This window comes from Aythya fuligula, chromosome 14 (assembly GCF_009819795.1).
Source record: "Aythya fuligula isolate bAytFul2 chromosome 14, bAytFul2.pri, whole genome shotgun sequence".
Lineage (NCBI taxonomy): Eukaryota > Metazoa > Chordata > Aves > Anseriformes > Anatidae > Aythya > Aythya fuligula.
This window is the reverse complement of record NC_045572.1, coordinates 19,687,446-19,712,918: the sequence shown is the minus strand read 5'-3', so window position 1 is coordinate 19,712,918 and position 25,473 is coordinate 19,687,446. Positions and strand designations below refer to the sequence as shown.

The 25,473-nt window shown below is 41.9% G+C and overlaps 2 protein-coding genes across 3 annotated transcripts in view; both read left to right on the top strand.

Annotated features, from left to right (window-relative positions):
- The first annotated feature begins 270 nt into the window (after positions 1 to 270).
- CDC23 (cell division cycle 23) lies at positions 271 to 13,449 on the top strand. Its single transcript, XM_032196812.1, has 16 exons — positions 271 to 386; positions 466 to 538; positions 2,205 to 2,342; positions 2,637 to 2,679; positions 3,040 to 3,145; positions 3,231 to 3,363; positions 4,951 to 5,128; positions 5,222 to 5,319; positions 5,553 to 5,634; positions 6,210 to 6,363; positions 6,516 to 6,635; positions 7,517 to 7,592; positions 7,894 to 7,955; positions 8,791 to 8,869; positions 8,964 to 9,083; positions 9,914 to 13,449. The coding sequence occupies exons 1-16, from the start codon at positions 271 to 273 to the stop codon at positions 10,082 to 10,084; spliced, it is 1,749 nt and encodes a 582-aa protein (XP_032052703.1). The 3' UTR covers positions 10,085 to 13,449.
- A 1,931-nt stretch (positions 13,450 to 15,380) lies between these two features.
- JAKMIP2 (janus kinase and microtubule interacting protein 2) overlaps positions 15,381 to 25,473 on the top strand; it is a 49,595-nt gene continuing 39,502 nt past the window's right edge. The window contains exon 1 of one of the 2 annotated variants that reach the window (XM_032196811.1): positions 15,381 to 15,470. The gene's annotated coding sequence lies outside the window, so the exon portion shown is untranslated. Of the gene's footprint in view, positions 15,471 to 16,005; positions 16,137 to 25,473 lie in introns of those variants that run through there. The other variant, XM_032196810.1, reaches the window with a different exon arrangement.

Sequence of the window (25,473 nt, the reverse complement as noted above, 5' to 3'; positions counted from 1 at the left end):
GGGAGCCCCCGGGGCGCCGCCCCCTCGAGCCGCCGGGGGGCGCAGCGCGGCACAGCGCCGCCAGGCCGCAGGGCGGCGCCCGCGGGCGGGGCGGGGCGGGGCGGGGCGGGGCGCCGCCGGGAGCTGCCCAGTCAGACGCCGAGGCTTCGGCGAGCCGCCTCGGATTGGGAGCGAGGCTCCCCGAGCCCGTCCAGTGGCCAAGCGGCGCCTGCGGAGCGGAGGCGCGCGGAGTGCGCGGGGCTGCGATTGGCGGGGACGCGCGCCGGCGGGATGGCGGCGGCGGGGCTGTGCGGCGCCGACTTCTCGGACCTGCGGGAGATCAAGAAGCAGCTGCTGAGCGTGGCCGCGCGCAGCCGCGAGCGCGGCCTGCAGCACAGCGGCAAGTGGTGAGCGCCGCGCCGGGCGGGCGGGCGGGCGGGCCCCGCGCCGGCGGCTGTCCGCGCGCTAACGGCTGTCTCCACGCAGGGCCTCCGAGCTGGCCTTCGCCCTGGAGCCGCTGCCGCTGAGCGAGCTGCCGCCGCCGCCTGCGCTCACGGAGGTACGCGCCGGGGGGGGGGGAGGCCCGGCGGGCCGCGGCACCGGGCTGGCGACCGGGCTGCGGCGCCTGCAGCGCGCGGGGCGGCCCCGGGCCCGCCGTGTCCGCGGGAGCGGGAGCGGTCCCTGCGGCCCTTCCCGCGGCGGGAGCCGCGAGCTCGTCTTTAGCCCCGTCTAAAGCCGTTAAGGAAAAATGCGATAGAGCTTTATTTATTTTTTTAAGCCGTTGTGCACGAGGTAGTGCTGAGTGCCGATCCTTGTGCGGCGCTGTGCAGGTCCCGTCCACCTTCCTTTTTTTGCGGTGGCCGAGCCCGAGTAGGCCTTGCAGGCGAGCGCGTTCCTTTTCCCACTTTGCCCTGTGCTAAGTGAGAGACTCTGTAAGCAAAACTGGAAATCATGCCACTTAATTTTGACTTTTTCACCTTCACTAAATTGTTGTAATACAAATTATTTTATGCCAGTAAACTCGTCCTCCTTAAGACACAGGAGAAGTAAGTTGTATCATCCCCGCCTCCACAGTGGTCCTGTACAACTCGTAGGTATAATCCTGCTGGGTTAAGTTACTGCAGTGTAACACGTCATAAATGCATTTCACAGGATGTTCTAGGTTGGGAGTGACCACTGGGTCCATCTGGTCCCACCCCACCCTGCTCCAGCAAGGCCACTTGGAGCAGGTTGTCCAGGACCACGCTGAAGCATTTTTTAGTATCTCCAAGGAGGGAGACAATGCAGCTTCTCTGGGCAAACTGTGCCAGTGCTCTATCACCCACACAGTACAGAAGAGCTTCCTGTTGTTCAGACAGAGCCTTCTGTGTTTCAGTTTGTGCCCGTTGCTTCCTGTCCTGTCACTGGGCAGCGCTGAGAAGGGCCTGTCTCGTTCTTCTTTGTACCTTCTATTCAGGTACATTGGTGAGATCCCCCTGAGCCTTCTCTCCTCCACGATAAACAGTCCCAGCTCTCTCAGCTTTTCCTCATATTAGAGATGTTCTGGTCACTTCATGTTCATGATCCTTCATTGAACTCTCTCCGGTATGTCTATGTCTCTCCTGCATTCAGGAGCCTGGAACCAAACATGGTTCTCCAGGAGTAGCCTCACTGGTGCTGAGTAGAGGGGAAGGATTGCCTTTCTCGACCTGCTGGCAATACTTTGCCTAATGCAGCCCAGGACACTGTTAGCCTTCTTTGTGGCAAAGGCACGTTGCTGGCTCATGTTCAGCTTGGTGTGTACCAGAACTCCCGGAACCTTTTCTGCCAAGAAATTGTTCAAGGCATAGGTTCCAAGGAAATCTTTGCATTTAAATTGTCATGTTAATACTGTCCGATGTAGAATTCCTGAGTAGTTTTTTTTAGTTGTTCATACTTGTTGAACAGCAAATTCTTGATGTCTGTCAACTTGCCACTGTGTATTTCCTAGAACCACTCTGTTTACTTTAGATGTTTCTAACCAGTCTGTATTCATTATGTCATAACTAGGAATCCAATCATATGAGGGAGTGGAGAGACTTTTTGGATGGTACTTAACTCATCCTTTGAGAATGAACAAAACTAGTGTTTTTTGTTTTGTTTTTGTTTAGCTTTCAGGGCAGTTTCATTTATACGCTTGTAACTAAGTGATTTTCATAAAGCATGGCAGAGCTTCTAAGGTCTTGAACTCTTCTGTGTTCCTGCAGGAGGATGCTCGTGATCTGGATGCCTATACATTAGCCAAGTCCTACTTTGATCTAAAGGAATATGATAGGGCTGCGTATTTTCTTCGGGGCTGCAAGAGTCAGAAAGCTTACTTCTTGTATATGTATTCTAGATACCTGGTAAGACAGAAAGAAAAATTGCCTTTAAGCACTGAACTCCTCTGCTTCCTTTCCTTCCCCCATGTGGAATTTGCCAAACCTTATTTCTTTGTCTATACTGTTTCATATGTTCGCCTAAAAATCCGAACTTACATATATATAGTGGGGGTGGGGAAGAGGAGAATGGGGAGGGTTCTTGTTGGAACTGTCTGTGACGTTCATGAAAATTCAGTTCACGTGCTGCTACCAGAACTGCAGCAAACGTAAGGGATATGCTGTTGTAAAATAATCTCGGTTTTCCTCTGTTTTCCACAGTCAGGAGAAAAGAAGAAGGATGATGAGACAGTGGATAGTTTGGGTAAGGCTCTGGTGTCAAGAAATGCAAGTTAATATAATGAATCTTGCAATAATGCATCTTCATTTAAATCATTTTGGTTTCATAACTTTTCCCTTGATATTTGGGTAATAGCGGGCTGTAACATAATTTGCTTTCATTCTCTTTGTTGGCTTAAGACAGGTTAAAGATTTTCATCTTTCAGTTCTTCTGTTAAAGCAGATCATTGGACTAAGTGATTTTATTTTTAAAACAAAAAACAATAGTGACATGCTGGGAAGTTTTCTGGTCATGTCAGTGATGATTCTAAATATACTCTAGAGTTCATAGTTAATGTGGAAAGACTTGAACAAAAGCTTGCTGTTTGACTTGCTCTTCATGCAGGACCACTGGAAAAAGGACAGGTGAAAAATGAAGCTCTACGAGAACTGAGAGTTGAGCTCAGCAAGAAGCACAAAGCACGGGAACTGGATGGGTTTGGCCTTTACCTGTATGTGTCTACAAGTATTTCTAATGTGTTTCTGTATGTTTATGTGGATCTGCAGGGTTTTATGACTGATTAACTTGATTCACAGGTATGGTGTTGTGTTGCGGAAGCTGGACCTGGTTAAAGAAGCAATAGATGTTTTCGTTGAAGCTGCTCATGTCTTACCTTTGCACTGGGGTGCCTGGCTGGAACTTTGCAACTTGATTACAGATAAAGAGATGGTAAATGTTGGGAAATAACAAGTTGTGGTAACAATTTCTGGACTGTAACCTGATTTAGTAACCAATGATTCAGTTGCTGAAAGATTGGTGTTTCCCACTACTTTATTCTGTGCGGCTGTGTCCGAGAAGGCAACCCAAGATCATAAATTATATTGTTAAAGTCTTTTTCTTCAATTGCTTGCTATACTGTTGCCTGCGAATCTTTATACAGGCAGGATTATTTCCTTCACATTCACACACAAGGTGGTGTAAGAAATGGCTGATTCACACATTCTGAAATAGTTGTCCACTGGATTATTGCTTTGTGTCACAAAACAGATCCTCCTAAGGTACTTTTTTGTCTGGATCTAGTACTGCAGTTACTGAGCACTTTTGGTGACTTGGTATTATATGTAGAACCACTGCTTGTAGTGTTTTCAAATGACTGAAAGTTTGTGCTTTTTCTGTCACATACTACTATGCAAATTATTTGCAATGATACAAATGGTTTGGTAAGCAGTCATTCATCCAAGTAAGCCTTTAATAAGTCTGTTCCTTCACTATTACCAAGTAAAGTATAGTAGTCTTGAATCTGTAATTGGAAATAATTGACTTAGAAGACCCATTGTTTGCACTGGATATGACTTGGAGAGATTACTTTTAACATGCTGTTGTCTGTTTTTGTGGCTTAGACATCTATTAGTAATGGGAGTGTGTCTCTTGAGTTTAGCTTTATCCTAAGAGAATCTAGATTGCATACTCTGATAGAGGTTCGTGATGTGAAATAAAGCGTGCTTATGGGGGTGACTGAGAGATTTGCTTCTGAAGTGCCAATCTAACTCAGACTAAAAGGTATTCCCTTCATTGAATATAGAGCCACATGTATGAGATGAACTGAACTTTGATTATTTTGTCTTTATGCATGGGATTTATGAGACCACTCCTGTAATTCTTCAGTCAATTCTGGCTGATGGCATATTTTAAAAAGGAGAGGTGGCACAGAAGAGTCTTACTGATCTTTGAAGAACAGGAAATACATTTTTGGTGAGATTATTTAGAGTTCTGTTCATTTAGCTCATTTAAAAAAAAAAAAAAACAACAAAACAATTTAATATTGATGTTCAAACATGGGAAGAAGGTACAGTCTTTTGAAGGACTCTTGAATTTAAAGTAGAAATAAAGCCAGTAACCAAAGCAGAAGCCAGATTTGAAGACAGTTGTTTCTTCACTGATTGGGCAAAGCAAAGGCTTCAGTTCTGATTTCAATCATCATAGAATAGATTGGGAGTGACTAAATGGAATTACATGGTCCATATTTTACTGCTTTTTAGAATGGATGTCTTAATGCTCCTTTCTTGTTCTAATATTCTTAATTTAAAGGCATTATTTAGCCTTTCCTGTGGACAAAGCTGATATTAATTTTTGGACTTAACCAAAGCTCTTTCATAGCTGGTGTTATGGCCTTAGAAAGCATGATTACAGGAAACTCTCCTACCTCAAGACTGCCTACTAAATCATGGGAGGGAAGATAATGGGTTCTTTGCCACAGGTGGCTCTTAGAATACTACTGATTATCATCTCTTCCTCCTCTTCTTTGTTTCTTGCTAGTTGAAGTTCTTGTCCCTGCCAGATACATGGATGAAAGAATTCTTTCTTGCACACATTTATACAGAGCTGCAGCTGATAGAGGAGGCTCTGCAGAAGTATCAGAGTCTCATTGATGCAGGATTTTCCAAAAGCACCTACATCATCTCTCAGATTGCAGTTGCCTACCACAATATCCGAGGTCAGTGGTATTTAATAACACAGAAGAATGAGCATCTTAACACAAGCATGGCATCTGTAGTTGTTGTTCTCACATCTGCTGTTCTTCCTTCAGATATTGACAAAGCTTTATCCATCTTTAATGAGCTAAGGAAACAAGATCCTTACAGGATAGAAAACATGGACACTTTCTCCAACTTGCTGTATGTCAGGGTAAGCACCCTTTCTATTCCATGTCCATCATGAGGCTTTTTATCAGAGGTAAGTTAAACACTGGTGAAGCAGCTGCTGTTATCTAGCTTCTCTGAATATAAGCACTCAGCTTCTGTTTTCTGCTCCACAACTCCTTGAAATAATATGATCTGTGCATTGTCAACTGCTTAGGTTTTCATTGTCTGAATCTGTAACATGATCCTTTCCTCATCACGTTCACTTTGTTTCACTAGAGCATGAAGCCTGAGTTGAGCTACCTGGCTCACAATCTCTGTGAGATAGACAAGTATCGTGTTGAGACCTGCTGTGTAATTGGTGAGAGCCAGCCCTTTTACATGTTCTTACTATGCTGTCTGCAGACTGTAGGAGAAAATCTTATTAACACTTGTGAAGATGATCAACCAGCAGGGCCATCAAAAACATTTGTTGAATGTAATTTCAGGCAGCCTAATAAGTGTACAGAATGAGGGTACCCCTTTGTCTCATTTCTCTCTGAAAGAACTGCTGTAATACTATCAGTGCAAAAAGTAGTTGAAGAAAACATTATGAAGGTCTATGTAGCTGATAATGCCTTTATTTATAGTCCTGAAACTACAACAGAAACAATTGTGTGTCAGGTCTAGGAAATCTGCTTATTAGATCATGACGTAAGTTTCAACACAGATAGATGAGATCTTAACTGATTGGTACAACCGGAGAAGCATTTGATCAGAACACTGGAGAACAGACTGCCATTAGGTCTCTTGAGGGTTGAGTCAGAGACCTTTAATATGTCTCTTCTTAGAATCTGAGTTAGGAGGTAATAGATAATACTTCTTCCATCTATTTTTTTTTTTACTTCTCTGCTGTTTTTTTTCCTATTTATTTAAATACTGTGATTTTTGCTTTAGGAAATTACTATAGCTTACGTAGCCAGCATGAAAAAGCAGCACTCTATTTCCAGAGGGCTTTGAAACTGAATCCTCGTTATCTGGGAGCTTGGACACTTATGGGACATGAATACATGGAAATGAAGAACACATCTGCAGCTATCCAGGCTTATAGGTATCACTCATGTGCCATACAAAACAGTGTTTGAGTTTGCACACATTTGAGTTGGATTAGATCTCTTTTTTTTTTTGTTGTCTTTTGCTTAACTCTGTCATGTTTCTGATTATAAATGCTTTCTGACTAATTTGTCTCCTTTTCTTTGACAGACATGCCATAGAGGTGAATAAAAGGGATTACAGAGCCTGGTATGGCTTGGGGCAAACCTACGAAATCCTCAAAATGCCATTTTACTGTCTCTATTACTACCGACGGGCCCACCAGCTCAGGTAGAGTTGAAAACATAGCCATGTCTATTGGTGTTCACCCAGACCTGGTGGCTACTAGCTGAGGAATTTGCATACAGGAACTGAATTGGGGAAGGGGGAAGAGCATCAATGCCATGTGATTTGTGCAGTCTCTCTATTACAAATTCTTCTAGTTGTATTCATTAGCTGTTAGCGGCTTTGTCACTTATATCCTGAGGAACACTGGTCAGGAATCATAGAACCATTAAGGTTGGTAAAGACTTCCAAGATCATCTTGTCCAATCGTTCCATCATCTGGCGAAACTTGAGGCCATTCCCTCTTGTCCTGTCGCTAGTTGTCTGCGAGAAGGGACTGATCCCCAGCTCCCCACAACTTCTTTTCAGGTAGTTGTAGAGAGCAATAAGGTCTCCTCTGAGCCTCCTCTTCTCCAGGCCAAACAACCCCAATTCCCTCAGCTGCTCATTACAGGACTTGTGTTCCAGACCCTACACCAGCTTCTTAGCCTTTCTCTGGACATGCTCCAGGGCTGCAGTGTCTTTCCTGCAGGGGCTCAAAGCTGAACAACATACTTGAGGTGCAATCATAGAATATCCCAAGTTGAAAGGCACCCACAAGATTCACCAAGTCCAACTTCTGGATCCTCACAGGACCACCCCAAAATCAAAACATATATCTGAGAATGTTGTCCAAATGCTTCTTGAATTCTGGAAGGTTTGGTGCCAAGACTACTTCACTATTCCAATGCCTGAGGAATGTAAGTGAAATTTTATGTAAGAGAAGACGAAGAACACTGGCAGATATAGGTTCTCTCCCCGCAGCCCCTTGAGAAATCAGCTGACTGTCCATTAAACTACATTTATTTTTATTTTTATTTTTATTTATTTATTTATTTATTTTTCAGACCTAATGATTCCCGTATGCTGGTTGCTCTAGGAGAATGCTATGAGAAACTTAATCAGTTGGTGGAAGCTAAAAAGGTAAGTGATGACTGGCATGTGGAGTAAAACATTAGGATGTCCCCCTCGACACTAGGTAGAGATGGAATAAAATTGTGTGGCTAGAGCTACCAGAAATGCATGCAGCATGTTAGGTTATGGAAACCCTTTCTGTTGCAGTTTAAAACAGGCAAAGTTCTGCTGTGATGTAACTAGAATAGCTGTTAAAGAGAGATGTTTATCTGATATGTGTCCTTTTGCTTTAAAGCCGTGCAATTTTCTGTTTCTAAGTTGCTTGCCTGAGTCATTTTTCTTGTGTGCTTGACTGACTGTTCTTTGACAGTGCTATTGGAGAGCTTACGCTGTGGGAGATGTGGAGAAAATGGCATTGGTGAAACTAGCAAAGTGAGTATGTATTAGTACTGAACTGTCAAAAACGTTGTTAAATGCAACTAAAGCACTTTTATACCTAGTGATAATTGAAAACAAGTGGAATTGCCATTAGGTACTATTATTTTTGAAGATGCATAATAACTACTATCTTTAGAAGGTTTACAGCAACTGCACACTCTCTGGTGTCCAACTTTAGCTTTAATTTTCCCTCAGAACAGCTACAGAGGAAATGACGGGATAATAGGGGTTGCAAGGGATTTCCAAATCCTAGGGTGATTTTAGTACTAGTAATTGTACGTCTTGCAGTGAAACTTAAACTAATCCAAGCAATTTGTGGTCCTAGATGCTATAAAAAATTGTAGATCGATTTTTACCCCATTTTCTTCCTAATATATGGATGTGACATTAGAGAAGTGTCTAATGTGAAATAAATGTGAACACTGATGTTAGCATCATTTTTTGGTGGGGGAAAAGTGAAGGGGAAAGAAACAGGCAGGTGAGAGGTGAAGCTACTGTACAAAGATTTTTGGGATGTAGGGGGGAAGAAGGAGCACTGGAAGAAATAGCCAGTTATAAAAGACTTTTCCTATCTTATTCCCTGCTTTGGTTGTATCTGCAGTGCTTCTATCAGTTGTTATCTGACTGGTTTCCTTCCTGATAATGTGACTGTTCTCAGGCTAGATCACTTCTTTCAATGCGGGATAGTACATGATGCATGGCTTGCAAATTCTTAAGGAAAAGACCTAGCTCTAGTTCTGGTCAGGCTTAGTAGATACATTCTCATTGACCAAGAAGGTCTTTGGCAATGCAGTGTTGTTCCAGTGGCCCATTTTTTCTCCTTTTCTAGGCTGCATGAACAGCTGAATGAATCTGAACAGGCTGCTCAGTGCTATATCAAATACATTCAGGATATCTATTCCTGTGGGGTAAGATGGTATCTTGGGAACAAAAGGAAATGTAAACGTGATGTACAGCTACCTTGGAAGATACTCAAAGGTGGTTTTTCCTCCCTTTCTGTAGGAGATAGTGGAGCACCTGGAGGTCAGCACTGCCTTCCGTTACCTTGCCCAATACTACTTCAAGTGTAAGCTCTGGGATGAAGCCTCAGCTTGTGCTCAGAAATGCTGTGCATTCAATGATGTGAGTAGTTGCACAATCTCTGGTGTCTTGGGGGATCTCTAACGTTAATCTTGGCTATACTTGTAGGTATGAGTAGACAAATCACTTGTTGAAGGAATGAGGACTGTCTGTCATGCACGTGAACAGTCTCATTCTGAATGTTTTTGTATACCTGATTACTACTGCTGCTTGTGATTAACTAAAGTCAGGGAATATAGTATAGATAGTAAACTCGAATCAAGTATCGTTGGTTTGTGTTGACTAAGTATAAGAATTTGAGACTGCAGTCTGAAGACTGCTGAAAATCTTGATGGTGGGAAGTGGTTAAAAGTTACTTGTTTTTTCATCTTGTATGTGTAGACAGTACAGAGGTTACAACAGCACTTGAGTTCTATATATGACTCCATGTTCTGAGCTTTTCTGTAGCTTGTAAGGGGGCAATTTTGGATTTTTATTTCAGACTAGTAGCTAACAGCCACAAGACAGGGTGTGTGTCCTATCTTTAATAAAGCTGTCTGGAACGAAGAACCTGAATTCAGCTTATTTGTATCTTCTCCTTTCTACTTTTTGATGGATTATGTAGACAGTAGCAGTTGTTGATGGTACCACTGTCACAAGTAACATGCAAATCAGATGAGTAAAAAGATTATTAAAAAAAAAAAAAAAAGTAGCACATTATTGTTCTTGATAAGTAGCAGAAAAAGAACCGAGGACACTTTTTTATATTTTTCAGAGTGACAGTCTTACTGAGCGATAAATTGGTATAACTTAGGTTGCTTACATACTGAGTTTGACCCAGAGAAAATCCATACATAGATGTGTTGTTTTGTTTTTTACAAATTATTTTCCAGACTAGAGAAGAAGGAAAGGCCCTTCTGCGACAAATCTTACAGCTTCGCAACCAAGGAGAGACCTCATCCACAGAAATTGCTGCTCCCTTTTTCCTCCCTGCATCATTGTCAGCTAATAGCACTCCCACACGTCGTGTCTCCCCACTCAATCTGTCTTCTGTTACACCTTGAACAATGCTGATACCTCTAACTTGTGCATTGAATGTGATGTTGCAGATGGGGTTTGCAACCACACAATTCTTTCCGGTGAAATTTTTACATTCAACGTTGCCTTCATGTGAAGGGTTAGGAGTTACCAGAGTCCACAGCTGAAGAAAGATGTGTCCAAACAGGCAAAGATGCAGCCTACGTGAAAGTGCCTATGCTGAGATGTGAGCATCTGCCGTACTTCTCACAAAGTCATTCCAGTCAGTGGGCAGATGTGTTCTAATATACTGGACTACTAACTGAGGGACTGGGAAGAAATTGTCTGCTTGAGTTAAAATGTATTAGAAGTTTGACTGCACCCTGTTGACTCTGGTCTTTACTGAACTTTGGATGACCTCTTAGTGGTATTGTTGCTGCATACATCAGAAACTGTTACCTGCCTGGCTGCTTAAGAACTTTTGCCTGTCTCAAACTACACAGAAGTTCCACTAAAGTGTTATGAGGCACTTAGATATAGTTGGCATTTCTGTGTTAAAGGACTGAAGTGTCAGGAATCTCAAGTAGCCACAAGTGACAGCTGTTTGTTCTATCTGTGATTTTTGACAGATATTTTGACTTTGAAAAGATAGCCAGTGGGATAGCACAATTAAAAAAAAAACAAACAAACAAAAAAAAAACGATTCAGCTACTGTCGTTGGGCTATTTTGTGATGTAGCTTTGATGGGTACTGTAGCAAATTAAATTGGATGAACCATCATTTTAGGACTGCCAAATGTGGCGGATGGTGTGATGCGGGGGGTTCCTTTCTTCCAAGTCTGCTGAATACCAGGGTAATGCTTGTCCCTCTTCATGCATCCAGCCAATGGTAAGGCTAAGTGATTATCAAAGATGTATGCATATCCCATGTAGTACAGATATGACCGTAAACGAATGGTTTAAAGCCAATAAGAGGATAGTGCCTTTAGAGATGCACTTGCTTAAGTCACAAACCATAGAAATGGCCCGATCCTCTTCCTACTTGCTGGTTTATCAATTTACTAGTGGAACATACATATTTGCTTTCAGTGTCTCATGCACATTCTCTGTTCTCTTCAGTCCCTGGCCAAGACCTTAGGTGTCTTCAGTATCCATATCTAGACCTTTAAGCTTTTGTTCCGTCTCAACCCTGGAACTAGGATCTCTACAGATTCTGGTTTTCTCCAACTTGCCAGCTAGTCCCACTTGAGATTGCTATTGGAATTATTGCACACACATGCACACAAATGCATCCAGTGCAGAAGACAGGTTGCCCTAGGGTTTAGTAAGTGTAGAACACTGTGGTGATGGGATGCAAGGCTCAGTTAGACAAAGCTTACTGATCAGCAGCCTGCTTGCTTGCAGTTGTTAGCTTCTTCTCCCCATTCCCAACACAGTTACTCCCTTCCATTTTCCCATACTTGTTGCTTCCTGGCCTATCTTCACCCCCCTCACTTGATCTGTGGTTGTTCCCTTAGACATTCTATGATACATTTCATGTGGTCCTGCAATCCCCTTCAGACATCTTAACATAAATTTGCTCTTGCCTGTGAGACCCTTCCTGATAACTGAAACCAGTCTTACTGGTTACAAAACTCCTGATTGAATCTCTTCAGAGTTACGCTTTGGTGGTTCCTTTAATGGCCAGTCAACCTATGTCTTAGAGCGCTAACCATGATTATCTGTCAGGAGGTTTTAAATACGTGTGCTTCTTTTGCTGCATTTCATGTTTATTGTCCTGTCTTTTACACTCAGTAGCTGTTACACAGATATCCTTACATGTGTATGTGGTTTGTTCACACTTTCACTAATGTAATGAAGGATAGAAGTTAATAACCCTGCTGACTTTGACTTGAATCGTCTTGCTCATTGACAGTTAGTACCCTTCAAAAACAGTGTTTGTGTTTTACCTGCATGGGAGGAATGTCATGTTGCTTTGAGAAGTGAAGAACAACCAACAGTTCAGGGTATCAGTTTGATTGATGACCTTGAACGACTTCAACTGAATCTTTCAGTTCTATTCAGTTTCACCTTGTAAACTTGATATGACCTGGAGGTATTTTTAAAAGTACTTGAGACTTGTGTACATTTTTGACTATGAATATATGTTATGAATAATCTGCAAATGTTCTTTTTCCTTGCTAAACAGGCTCCAGTTTCCTCAGGGCTATCGAACAGTGCAATCTCCAATGTATTTTGTAATTGTTTGAAGATTTCCTTACAAGGAAATTTTCACAAGTTTCAACTGACTGTCTTTTAATGAGGATTGTCCAATCTCTGGTGCTTACTAAGGTCCTGCATTAAATTCACTGTCTGGTTGTCACTGTGGGAGTCTGCCTATAAGGATTAATTTACAGACACCAGATCTGAATACTAGGATTGCACCGAGCTGATACGATGCTTGCTGAGTTTCTAGAAGGCTTTCAACACCAGGAAGATTAGTAATCTTGGTTTCTCTTGATGTGGAGGATATTTCTTCCAGATCCATGTATTTTAAATACTTACTTACAAAAGGTGCTGTAGAGTTGCGGAATTAATGTCTAAGTTTGGTTGTGAGGATACTAAACAGCCCGGAAAGAACTGAGCTCATCATTTTGTCTCCCTTATCCCTAACAGAGATAATGGCACTTATTGCCAAGTTCAGAAACTTGTATTTGGTGAAGATGTTCTGATTGATATGTCTGCTATGCTATGCCAGTTCTGGAAATATGAAAATCCTTGGTGATAATGACATTAGTTGTGCAAGGTGGGAGTGATTCCTTAAAAATAAGGCATAAACTACATATAGGTAGAGGTTACTGTCTTAAGCCTGAAAATTCAATGGGACTTCCTTGTTTTGGAATATGGCCTATCAGTATGTTTAGAATCCCAAGCCAGTCTACTAGTTTTCTAGTATAATACGTAGCATTAAAGCGTCCAAGTTGCAAACATTGGTGACATAAGGAAAATCAGTAGTTTCTAGCAACAATTAATGATCAGTTCTTGTGCCACCTAAACAGCAAGTTTAATGTATGTTACACAACTCATGCAGCAGAACAAATGTGCTAGTTCTGTCTTTCCCTTCTGGTAAAAGAAATAAGCTTTATATTTATCATAAATAATTATTACCTTGGAAAGTATTATAATACAGGAGGCATTGAAGAGCAACTTTCAAACTCTACATGCTTTTGAGGAATGATCGTGATTATGTAGAGCTATTACTGTTTGTTTCTTGATACTTTGTGAGCATCTGCATGGAAATATTTGCATTTTATTCTGTTACTATATTCATAGATCTCTAAAGGAGATACTGGTTTTTAACATCAGTCACATCTACAACTTAAAGTCATGCATCATAGGATTACATTTTGGAAATAAACTGGTTTCTAAATAGGTATGAGTGTTCTGCAGTACTGACTTGCACAATCTTCCTTCTACATTGTTTTTGTCCTTGTTCAGTCATAGTACTGAACTGTTCATCTCTCCTCAAGTACTGTGCTTAACATGCTTGAAAGGTTGTTACTGAAATCAGCAATACTATTAGTAGGTCTAACTATATCTCTTCAATTTATCCTCATTTGGGGGATCACCCTGTAAAACAAGCCATTTTGTGTCTTGGTGTTCAGCTTCAAGTGTTAGGATGTAAAGCATGAGCAACCCTGTAAAATGAGGGTAGGATGTGGGCTCATCAGACCAGGCTGCCTTTCCTGCCTTGGAGAAGTTTAGATCCATAGTCTTGGCTTGCCTTGATACACTGGTATTTCTTAGGAGAACAGTACACTAGACAATGTCTCTGACCTCCAGCCAGAGTGAGAGAATGGGGATAGAGCAGCTGTGACAGTCCTGGGTGTCACTTCCATATCACCTGTACCTCCGTTTCAGGCCTGTGGAGCAGCAAGAATGGGCAATACTGCAGCCTTGCCTCCTAAGAAGCCCACAGACAGAAGGGGACTATTTTGAAGTTATTTTGCTGTTTGCCGCAGGAGCCCATAGGACACTATGGAGCCTGCCAGATCCTGTTAGGCTAATTTTGTAGACTCTGTGCTTGCGGGCCCAGAGGAGTCATGCTGCTTTATACACCTTTATAATGTTTGTAGTAGTTTTTTCCCTTTTCCATATACTTCAGACCTTCCATTTATCTAGTACAACCACTGTACTAGTCTTTAAAAAGGCCATTTCCAGAGCTATATATTCAATAAAAAAAAAGTCATGAAAAATCAAACATTTATGCTAGACATAATCAGGCAGCAGCTTTTAAAACTTTTTAAATGGGACTTTGCTTTATTTTGGGCATTGAAGTTTTCTTCAGCCACTGTATGTGTTAACTGCCCCTGGGGAATTTCTTATGAAAACACTAATTCTGTAAAGCCTGTTTATAGCATCTTCCACTTAGATCTCTTAGAGTTTGTCATATGGCAAGTGCTTTTCCTTTTGAGTCAAGCTCAGGTGTGTGAGGACATAGTTCATGTGAGGTTGAACTGAGGAGCTTATTGCATTATTTGGTAAGTGTAATGCTAAACTATATGCATCTAATGCTCGTGTCTTTAGTATCATGTTACAGATCCCACTGAATTAAAGGAAAAAAATCACTGAACCTGTTGCCCTGCTCTGAGGAAAATTAAATGCCACCACTTCAGAGTGAGGAAGCTGAAGCTGGGACTGACTGCTCTGCCATCAGCTGGGCATACGCTGCCTGCCTCTTTACTCTGAGACCTTTGTTTCCATGTTTCTAGTGCTGTTTTTTCCTTTTTTCTTCCTGAAGGATTTCATGGTAGAAGTTGGAAACACTGACACTTAAAGTAAGGATTGGCAGCTGGATAGTAGGAGCTCTGATGGAATTGGGTACTAAGGGTGGATGACTCAAAGTTCAGTGTCTTTGTCACTATTTTTTTTCTTATTTTGTCACTGATTCACCAGGAAGCTGCTTCATAGAGTGGAGATAATCTGCAAATCCAGTAGCCAACTAAGCCATCTTCTAGTTTTCAAACATCTTTGTTTCCTGCGCGTTGGTGTGCTTAGCAAAAACAAACAGACCAATCCAAGCGTGTTTGTCTTCAGTTGGCCCACAAAAAGAAAAGCCTGTTTTTGCAGAAAAGCTGATGCTTTATCTGACCAGGCTTAGCAGCCACGTTTGTCTTCTGTGTAAAGCGCCAAGAGGATAACGACTGGAATTCTTGATGCGTTTACTAGCAGTAGCCTACCGACCTCTTTCAGGGATACCCCTGTCAGTATCCGGAAGGATGGAGACGAGGAAGCACCTGAAGAAACCGAGGAGGATGTGCTTCCGCGCCCGTTGCTCTCACGACTGCCTCACCGAGGCTTGGACCGCACACAGAAGCAGGAGAGCGGGCGGCTTATTCGGGCGTGCGGACAGTTCCCGTTATGTCAGCCTGGGCCGGAACGCGGTACCGCCGAGGTTCGTGCCCGCCCGCCGCACCCCCCCGCGGGCAGGCTGCCGGTGCCTGCCGTTGGGCGGCTTCCCAGCCCGCGGCGCCGTTCCGCGGGGGGAGGCTGCAGCGGGGGGCTCCGAGCGCGGCCGCCCGCCCCCGCCGAGCCCGCGGCGCGGCGCGGACGCTGCCCCGCCGGGCCGGTTGCGCGCGGCCCCGCGCGGCCCAAGCAGCCGGCTGCGGGGCCCGCTCCGCCAGGGAGCCCCCGGCCCGCGCCCTGCTGCCGGCGCGGGGCCGCTCGGCCGCGGCGGGCGCCGCCGCAGCCCCTTCCCGCCGCTCCGCCGCTTCCTCCCCTCGGGGCCGCTCCCGCGGCTCCTCCGCCGGCGCTCGCCGGGGCCCGCGGCCCCGCGCCCCTTCTGCCGCGGCGTTGCCATGGCGGCGGGCGCGCGGCGCTGCGGCGGCGGCGGCGGCGGCGGCGGCGGCGGCGGCGGCGGGGCGGTGCCTGCCGCAGACCCCGGCCCGGCAGCGCAGGCCTCCGCCGCGGGGAGGCGGCGGGGCGGGCGCCCGCCCTCAGCGTCGGCGCGCAGGAGGCCGGCAGCGGCCGGGGCTGGGCGCTGGAGCCGCCGCGGCAGCGGGAAGATGGATGCGCCGCGCCCGTGCCTCGCCGCTCAGCATCCTCCCCGGGCCGCGGCACGGTGAGCAGCGGCGGCCTCCCGGAGGGGCGCCGGGCCCCGCGCAGGGGCTGCCCGCTCCCCCGCCGCCGGAACAATGACTTCGGCCGGCTGCGGGGGCCGGGGCGAGGGCGGCGGAGCGGGGCCGGGCCGGGGCGGCGCGGTGCGGTGCGGTGCGATGGCGGTGAGACGGAGGCCGAGGTGATGGGGAGGAGGCAGGCGGAGACGATGCAGAGGAGAGGAGGCAGAGATGGAGATGGTGGAGAGCAGGCAGAGGGAGAGGTGTGGCGGGATGCCGCCGGCAGCCGTGCCGAGATCCACCTCTGCCGCTCTCCCGTCCTGCACCATTGTGTGCCAGGTTGGTCATTGTCTTGCCTTCCTCACTGCATAGCGCGGCGTGCTGGGCGTGATTCTGCTTGCAGCGGAAGGAATTTTTCCAGGGCTGAATTTGATGCGCGGAGAGTCACAGCCAGCAGAGCCTGGGCTGGGCCTCAGTGAGATGGCATCTGCGGGTGGGCAGTAAGCGCAGCTGAGCGCAGAGCAGCTGTAAAGGCACTCCCCTGGTTTATTTTTACTCGCGATGCATCTTTAACTATTCCATTTGTTTGTATAAACGGTATTGCATAAGGCTTCTTTCTGAGCAAGCCTTTTCAGAAAGGCACCTGTACACGTCTTGGACTCTCAGGGTTGGTGTATTTGTGGATGTGTGTATGAATACATGCTCCTCTGCATACAGAGACCCCACAAGCTGCATCTCTTTGTATGTGCAACACGTCTTTTTTTTCCAGTCATTAACCGATGAAACATGCCACTTGGGCTGATGTGCAATTTATTCTTAAATTACTGGATGCTGTCCTTCACTTCATTATGGCTACTTAAGACAAATCTAGGTCTTGCATTTGGGCTGCTTTTTTTTTTTTTTTTTTTTTTTTTTTTTTTTTTTTTTTTTTTGTGGCATTGAATAGTCATTTGTAGCCTGTTTCTATTTTTTTTTTTCTGTGAATATGTATAAATGTATATATATATATAAGGTGCTGAGTATCTTATAGGCTAGAAACATAGAGAGGTATATGTTTTAAAAGATTAATTTGACCTTTTGTAAGGAAAAATATAATGGGATGCATTGTTACAACCTTTGCGTTGTGATACTGCCCTATGCATTACGCTGAGGTGACATGCTGCAATCTCATTCTCTATGTCTCTCGTTTGCTGGGTCAAATTCTTCACTTGTGCATATACTATGCCTAGTCTTACTAGACTTACTATGCCCAGTTTAGTAAGCAGAGCATTTGTCCATTTCAGGAAATGATGTTAGGTTTATTGCTTCTGCTCTGTCTCAGGTTTTGTTTCTATTGATCTGGCCTGCTGCTCCACAATATGAATTTCAAATCTGGATCTTTTGTGCTGTAAATGCAAGCTTTGCTGGCACTTGACCAGATTTAAATTAGTGCTTGAGTGAGGTAAATCTGTGGTGATTCTAACAGGTTTTCTGGGAATGGTTGTGGTATTGGTGAAGTCTGAGAGTAGTTAGCTATTAATTGTTGAAGAGGAAGTAGGATATGGGTGCTCTATAAATAGATTTGTAGCAATCAAAAGACACCATGGACCAAAGAGATGTGATGAAGTTAAGGGGGCTGCAGCCAGTTCCACCCTTACTTACACAGTGAACAAAATCCTGAGAAGGAGGCCCGGGGCGAGGAAAGGCTGGGAAGTTTCTGTTAGGATTTCCATTGGAGTTGCCTGGTAGAGGTGGCTGCCAGGAGCTGTTGCTCTGCTCTTGGGCTTTGCTGCTTTTCAGCACTGGGGCAATCCAGTATACTGCTGGGGTTGCCTGGTCATCAGCAGAGCTGAAGGAGCAGGCTGCCACTGATGGATGCTACATCATTTCTGACTTGCTGATCTTGGACTGAAAATCTGTTAGTGCCTCAGGTACAGAAACATGGTCCTGACCTTGGAGATGAATTTGAGCCAGGTATTTTTACAGTGTCCATCCAGAGCTTAACTTTAGTCTGTGTGATATTGCAAATACTAATGAACTGTCTCAGTCTCCCTTCTGATAACCTTCTTCCTGTCACCTTTCAGTGGTTTGTGATGATTCCTCTGCTTCCGTTGGCCATTTCCAGCTAGATCTTTTGATTAAGAACTTCTTTGCGCTACTTATTAGGAATTGAACATAAGGTACAGCTAAAACATGGTTGTGTGTAGAGCAGACAAGTGGCAGTTGTCATTCATAAATGTATGGTGGGATATGCTAAACCATTTATTTTCGAGGCTTTAATGTTGCTGGAAAGATGCAGCATAACTTCTCTGCCATTACAAAGGATGAGTGACCTCAGGGTATTCAAGAAAAATGCCGTGAAACATAACTGGCAAAATGAATAATTTTCAATTTTGATTTCTATTCATCCATTCAAGAGACAGTTGCTACCGTGGTTTCAAAACTGTATAAAAGCAGCCTTCTAACTGTAAAAGTATGGTGTTGGATTGTACTCTCATACGATATAGCTCAAGTGTAGCTTGAGTGGTTGAAATCCAAGTAGTTGTAAATTATAACTTTTTTTTTCCCTTTTTTTTTTTTTTTTTAACTGAGCTATGGGACTGAACGTGTTTACAACTAGTCTTTCACTACTGAGTCATGGTCAGTGTGCACTGTGGTTAGCGTTTGTGCTTTCTGTTTTCTTCATGAAATTGTGACAAAGCAAATAGTCCTTACTAGATACCTGAATTTTGGGTCACTTTTGAGTTTGTCGTATTTTTGGGGTTCAGACAGGTTTCTCTGTCATCTTTGTGCATGGCAATGCAATATTTGAGTTACAAGATTACAAAACAAATGCTTAAATTCAAGTAAAAAGGTTATTTTAGCTGAATTGGCAATGGCATGTTTGCAATGTGTGTTTCTAAACTAATAGCTCACTTTAATTCCCAGGAAGTAGCTTTTTCAACGTTCTCATGTACATCTGTATCACTGGTCTATACCAGATCACAACAATCTTGTCCTCCCATCCTCAGAGATGGATTCTCTGATGCCTTCTCTTTAGTCATCATCTACACCTATGCAAAGCTGAAGTGTAACTCTGTGTCATCACCTTTCAACATTCAGCATCCATGAGGGCATTAAAATGTCATTTATGCAGTACTTCTAGTTTCTGTATCTTTAAGGTCTATTTGAATTTCTTCTCTAAAATATGAGGACTAAAAAACTTTTCCCGATTTAATTTCTTTGCTCCAGGAGGTGGGGCTCTAAATAGAAAATTCATCAGCATGTCATGAGAAAACTCTGTGGTCTATCCACACTGAATGCTGTGAAGTTGAAATGAGTGTATTTGGCAATGTCTTTGTACACAACAGAAAACCTGTGTTGATCACAGCCTGCAGATTGGATTCTGAAATATCCAATGAACTTTAAAGGAAAAATAACAACATGCAAGCACTTTCACGAATGTAGGCTTTCAGTTCAGATCCCTAAAATTCCTGTTGTATGATTTGTTTGCCATGAATTTGGATCACTGGCGGTTAGTTGAGAAACCATCACACATCCTGGAAACTTTAGGGCCTGTTTTGTTTATTTGGAAGATCATATTTGGACATCACAGCCTGTTCTTATGTTAAATAGTCTGAATCAGCTATTGTCGGAATAAAAGCAAAGTGAACTAATTGGTGTGACAATCTACATAACATAGTTAAATGAGAAAGAGGCAAATGCAGAAACTATTTTAGTACATGGCTGCATAATAAGAAACCCCTCAGTTAACTGTTTAACAGATGCCAACAAATAATGAATACAAATGAAGACTGGGTGGACCACATTCATATCATATCATATCATATCATATCATATCATATCATATCATATCATATCATATATCATATCATTTCTAACTAGATAAAATATCCCTGTGATTAACAATAAAGCAATCTAAGGTACCTGAGGAAATGGTTTAGATAGAACAGCTGCTATGGTAAGCCAGGTCTTCTGTAATGTTATAATTTGCATCATCATTTTCAACATGACCTCAGATTGAATATATTTTATCAAAAATAACGAAATGACTGATTTAAATTAATTGATAACTGCTGATGCTAAAGTGCAAGTTTTCTCTCATTTTCACATTATGAATTCCTCCTATCAGCACCAGGAAGGTATTATCTTCCAGTTACTGGTTGACACTTGTACTTCATTTGTTAAACTATTTGTTGTATTTTGTTGAAAACATTTATTATAAAATTTTTTTAAGCAGCTAGGGGGAAAGAATTGTTAAGCCTTACATTGCATGGGCTGTAAATAAAAGCCATCCAAATGTCCAACTTAAAATTGCATTGAATTCCCAAGTTAGCTTAGAGTAATCAATTATGAGTGCTCAAATGAAGTTGAGAGAAATGGTAGAGTCAGAGCTTCTGGGCTTCTTTTTCCTCCATGTGCACTAGTTTACTGAAATTCACTAAGTTGATTTTCTTTTAAAATTGATGCAGAAATATTTTTCATTATTCATTTCTATAGTGCATGCAAAATCCTTAGATTGCAAGTGATAGATAGAAATTAATTATAATCAATACTGTATTGTTTTGCATGTATTTGTTGTAGGATTGGTTTACAAATATTGCAGTGAAGAATTAAAAAAAAAAATTGTATTAATACACAATATGCAATTACTTTTTAATTATATTTTCATGAACCCAAATGCTATTTTTGTTTCTGAAGTTCTATTATTCATAGGTAAAACTTTTTTTTTTTTTTTTTTTTTTTTTTACCCAGTGTTTATTTGTACTTAATATTCAAGGTTCTCTGAGCTGCTATTTTCTGCCAATGTGTATTGGTGAGGAACAAAATGAGATGCAGTCATTTTTGGAGAATCATCTAAGAGTATCTGCTCTAATTTCATGTGACACTTAGTAACGTCCCTTTTCCATTTTCTGTCCGTGACTGGAAATTATAGTCAGTTATAGTCACTTTCAGAAAAATGAAGAATGTTTGGGCACTTTTGCACTTGAAGAACATTTAATAATCTACATCTGAAAGGACAATTGTGTTAGTTACTATTTGGTTGCGTGTAACTACATGAATGGTTACTTTAATTAAATTGGCAATGTTTTTAAGAATTAACCTGTAAGATGAGAGAATGCCAAGTGTTTTAGACTCACAACTAATAGCAAATAAGCATCCATGCAGATTCAGTGGTAAGTGTTACTAACTGAGTGGAGTTTGGCCTGTGGTTGCAAGATTCTGTGTTAGCAGATCCCTTTTGTACTGCTTCGTGTACTTTTTAGGTCACAGAATGACCTACATGTTGCCTTTTTCTTGGAATATGCAGTCAGTGTCAGTGATCTGCCTGTTAACCTGTGTTAGGTGAAGTCAGTAAAGATGTAAGCATTGTCCTTGGAAGTTGATTTGAAATGTTATACAGTAGCTTAATGCCTATTAAAATCTCTATGAAATTGCCATAAATATTTTTTCTGGTTTCAGATGCAGCCTTAATGGAAATCTGGGTGCTCAAGACAGTATCCTGAATGTCTTATAAATGAGACCTTTTTGTTTTTTCTACTTTGTCATGTCATGTATGAACCAGTATCTCATTTGGGTTTAATGGGTGCTGTTTCATGCTTACACTTTTGCCAGCTGAGAATCCCACCCATCTCCTGCTTACATAGGTGGAGAATGCCCTGACCAACATTAGCTGATGCTTCCATATTTAAAGCATCACAGTTCAGCTAAAAATCTTCATGTAAATTTCACGAGCAGCTTCTGATTAATAAGCTGTAAAGAGTAATTCTACATGTGATGCGAGTTTTGCTTTTTCCTGACTTTTATTTTATTTTGTATTTGTTGAGTTCTATTCCTCTCATTATGAATAGAGCTACAGTATGCATGATGAATCATGGTATGGTGTTCTTTAATTTGTTTTGTTGGGAGGAAGTAAATAACAGTTCCTTATACCTCAGCTGATTAATGACATTGATGGAAAAGAAGATTTCTAATGTTACCTGCCTATTAAGGGCCACTGTTAAAAAGCTCATAGACTGTAGAGGTCTTGAGGGAGTCTATCTTGCAACATACAATAGAAGAGTATGATTTACAACAAATCAGAAATGAAAAAGACCAGCTGTGGTAACAATATTTTCATAAGTTAATAATCTGAGTGTTTCTAGTGAATATTGCTTCCACGTTTTTTTAATTATTATTATTATTATTATTATTATTCTTTTTAAAGGCATTTTGACTGTTAAAGATGAATAGGAATGGCTAATAGGATGTTCACATAGATATTCACATTTCTTCTGAAAAGCTGATCTGAAGAGACAAGGTGTAGTTCCAGTTGGCTTAGGTTTTGCATAGCTTGGAGTATAACCCATGGTAATGGGAACATTCAGATTATTTTCCCAGGCAATGTAATGAAAGGCTAAGTGGGATACAGGACATGGGAAATTAGAGAACTGTGTACATCAGGTTCTGCAGGACATTGACAGTGATATAGTGGAAGTAGAAAATACATGTTTTGAAGATATATTGAGCTGCAAGAATGTAGTGATCTGGTCAGAAGCAAGGTATTCAGAAAAGAAAAAAAATATACCACAGAGGTCCACATTGTTAAATGTTAGAAGTGAACACAGGAGGCCAGAACACTGAGTTTTCTTATGCAGTCTGACACCTTATCTAAATCTACCTTCATCGGCTGTAGCAAGAGTTGAGCTAAAAATGACAAAAACTCTTACAAGTTATCTGGTGCTTTTAATAGAAAAAATACTTAAATATCTCACAATTTTTAATAGTGAAAACAAAATATCCTCCTTTGATGTTTGTAAGACAATAGATAATGAGGGCTATGACCATGGAAAAAAAACGAAGTGTTTCTACAAGACACGAATGGGACATGAACACTTCCCTCACTGTTAGTTCTTTTCTTGTTTATATGCATTTTGATTAAATAAAAGATGGTTTTGCTGGCTTATTGAAATCAAAATCAAAGGAAGGAAGGCCTCATACTGTAAGTTTCGTGATTTGCAATATTTCTCTTTCAGGCTCCATGTGTTGTCTCTGGAGTGCAATTTTACTTGTATAAAATACCTTTACAAAATGTCTTTTCAGTAAACCAAGAATGGGCCTAGAGCAACACTAAAAGTACAGAAACACTGAAATGTTTTTTTAGACCCTATCTTCCAATGACCTGGGCAAGTTGATGGAGTGCGTAATTTTCCTGATAATTTGATAATTCTGTTATTCTTCAATAGTGTGTCTGATCCGTGTCCATGTATATTTCCCTCTGTTGAGTCTGGGAAATTTTTATTTCCTTTCAGGATAAGGAAGGATTTCATATATTTACTGGTAGTATGCTTCATGGTAACTTCTAGGAAAACAATTGTTTAAAAAAGAGACAGATGGTATTTTACCCACCGAATAATACAATATTGGTTTAATAAATCTGCTCAGCTTTGCTGCGGATAACAATAATGCTTCTGCCCCCTTTTGAATGTTTCCATGGTGCTGCCAGCAAGTTGGATAGGGATTTTTGGTTCATGTTTTAGAGCAATAGCCAATGGCAATTTTAGCAGCCTAGCAGCACCAGATTCATCCTGTATTCCTTGTGTGGAGCCTGAATCTGAGGGATATTTTGAGTATAGTTCTGAAGACATTTCAATATTCGTGACAATTATTGTGGTATTGATAAAAAAAAATATCTATCACACTATGATTTCTGTATAGTCAAAAGCCAAAGTGGTTAGGATTTGTTCTGAAGAGCTATTTATCACCATTTGGTAGAATAAAACACATTTAAGCTGCTAGCACATGAAATTTGTCATGTTCTGTCTATAAAAAAAATATAGAACAGAATTGTATAAAGGCATGCAAATATTTGTAGGAAGCCTGAGCTAAGTTTTTTCTTTGATCTTGGGATGCTGTATTATGATTTCATACTAAGATAATACAGATCATGCTTTTAATCGCAGTTTCCATTAATCATTTATTCCATTATGTGACATAGCATACACTGCATGGAATGCAATAATTCACACTTGAATTTTATTCTGAACCAATGTAAAGCATACATGAAAACTGGTAAATAAGACAAAGCAAAGACTTAATTTTGGATTTATTCGAATCCCACTAGAAAATGCAAAATAATGTGCATCCTGACAATAATGCAGGAAAGCTTGTCTGGAATCTAGTATCAGAGCACTGATTGTTCCTGCAAAGCTTCACCACTGTTGAGGAGTCTGCCCTAACCCTTCTTTGCAGTTTTCATCTTTCAGTTCTTTGCCCATATCCAAAGAGATGTATTGACATTTGCCCCAAACATCAATCATTTTCTCTGCTAACACCCACAAGTGGGAATAATAATAATGCTGTCACATGAAAGTGATGATTATGATGTTTATCTAATGTCATGAAATTTATTTCATACAGTTAACAACCAAATCTTAGTGTTCTATATGTTAGTAGAACCAAAGTTAGAAGAACCAAAACCGTAATGGTTACATTACAGAATAATCTTGCCATTCCCTGCACCATTTGTATGCCAGGTTCTTATCCTTCTAAAGTGTTGGTGGAATTTCTCATCCTGTGGCAGACTGTAAGATATTACTCCTTAAAAGTAAACACTTGTGAATAACATCTTGCATTGCCTGTGCCTTCGATTTAATGGTCAGTATCCCTCCTTTGTGAAAACTACTTTATGTAGCTAAGCACAATTTATTTGGAAGCCCAGTAGCCTTAGCAACTTTCTAGAATTATGGATAGATGGGACTAGATCCTCAAATGCAATGTGTCTTTGTCACTTGAGCATCCAATATGTGAGTTATAATTGGTGAGACATCAGCTGCAGATGCATCAGATGTGGACTGGAAAACAGAAGAAGCTAAACAAGGGGGTGCGATACTAATCTGCTGCTGCTGTCTTAGTTACTACAAGGAACAGAGCTCAAGGTTTCTAGTTCTGAACTTTGAGATGTTAAAAGCAGAAACCCAGGAGTGCAGGGTATGTCTATATATTTTAAAAGTACTTAGTCCCAAATTCCACTGAGTGTTTGGGAACAAAATAGGCAGGAGTAGACATTCTTAGTGTTTTTTGTTGTTGGTGGTGGTGGTGGTTTTTTTTTTGGCGGGGGGAGGGGGGACAGGGAGGTAATTTCTATTGTGTGTTCGAAGTCTAGATGATCAAAGAGTCATCAGGATTAGACGATTTCTCTGTGCAAAAGGATATTGTGAGCATATGCTTGGTTTCAGTTTTACCTTTGCCAAATGCTTGCACTCTGGTCTCTGCCACTTTGAGGGAATGTATATATACATGTACTTGTTCCTCGGGGAGACACAGCATGTGTTTTGGTTCACTCAGAGTCAAGGTTATTCCTGTGTTGAGATTTAAGGGTTT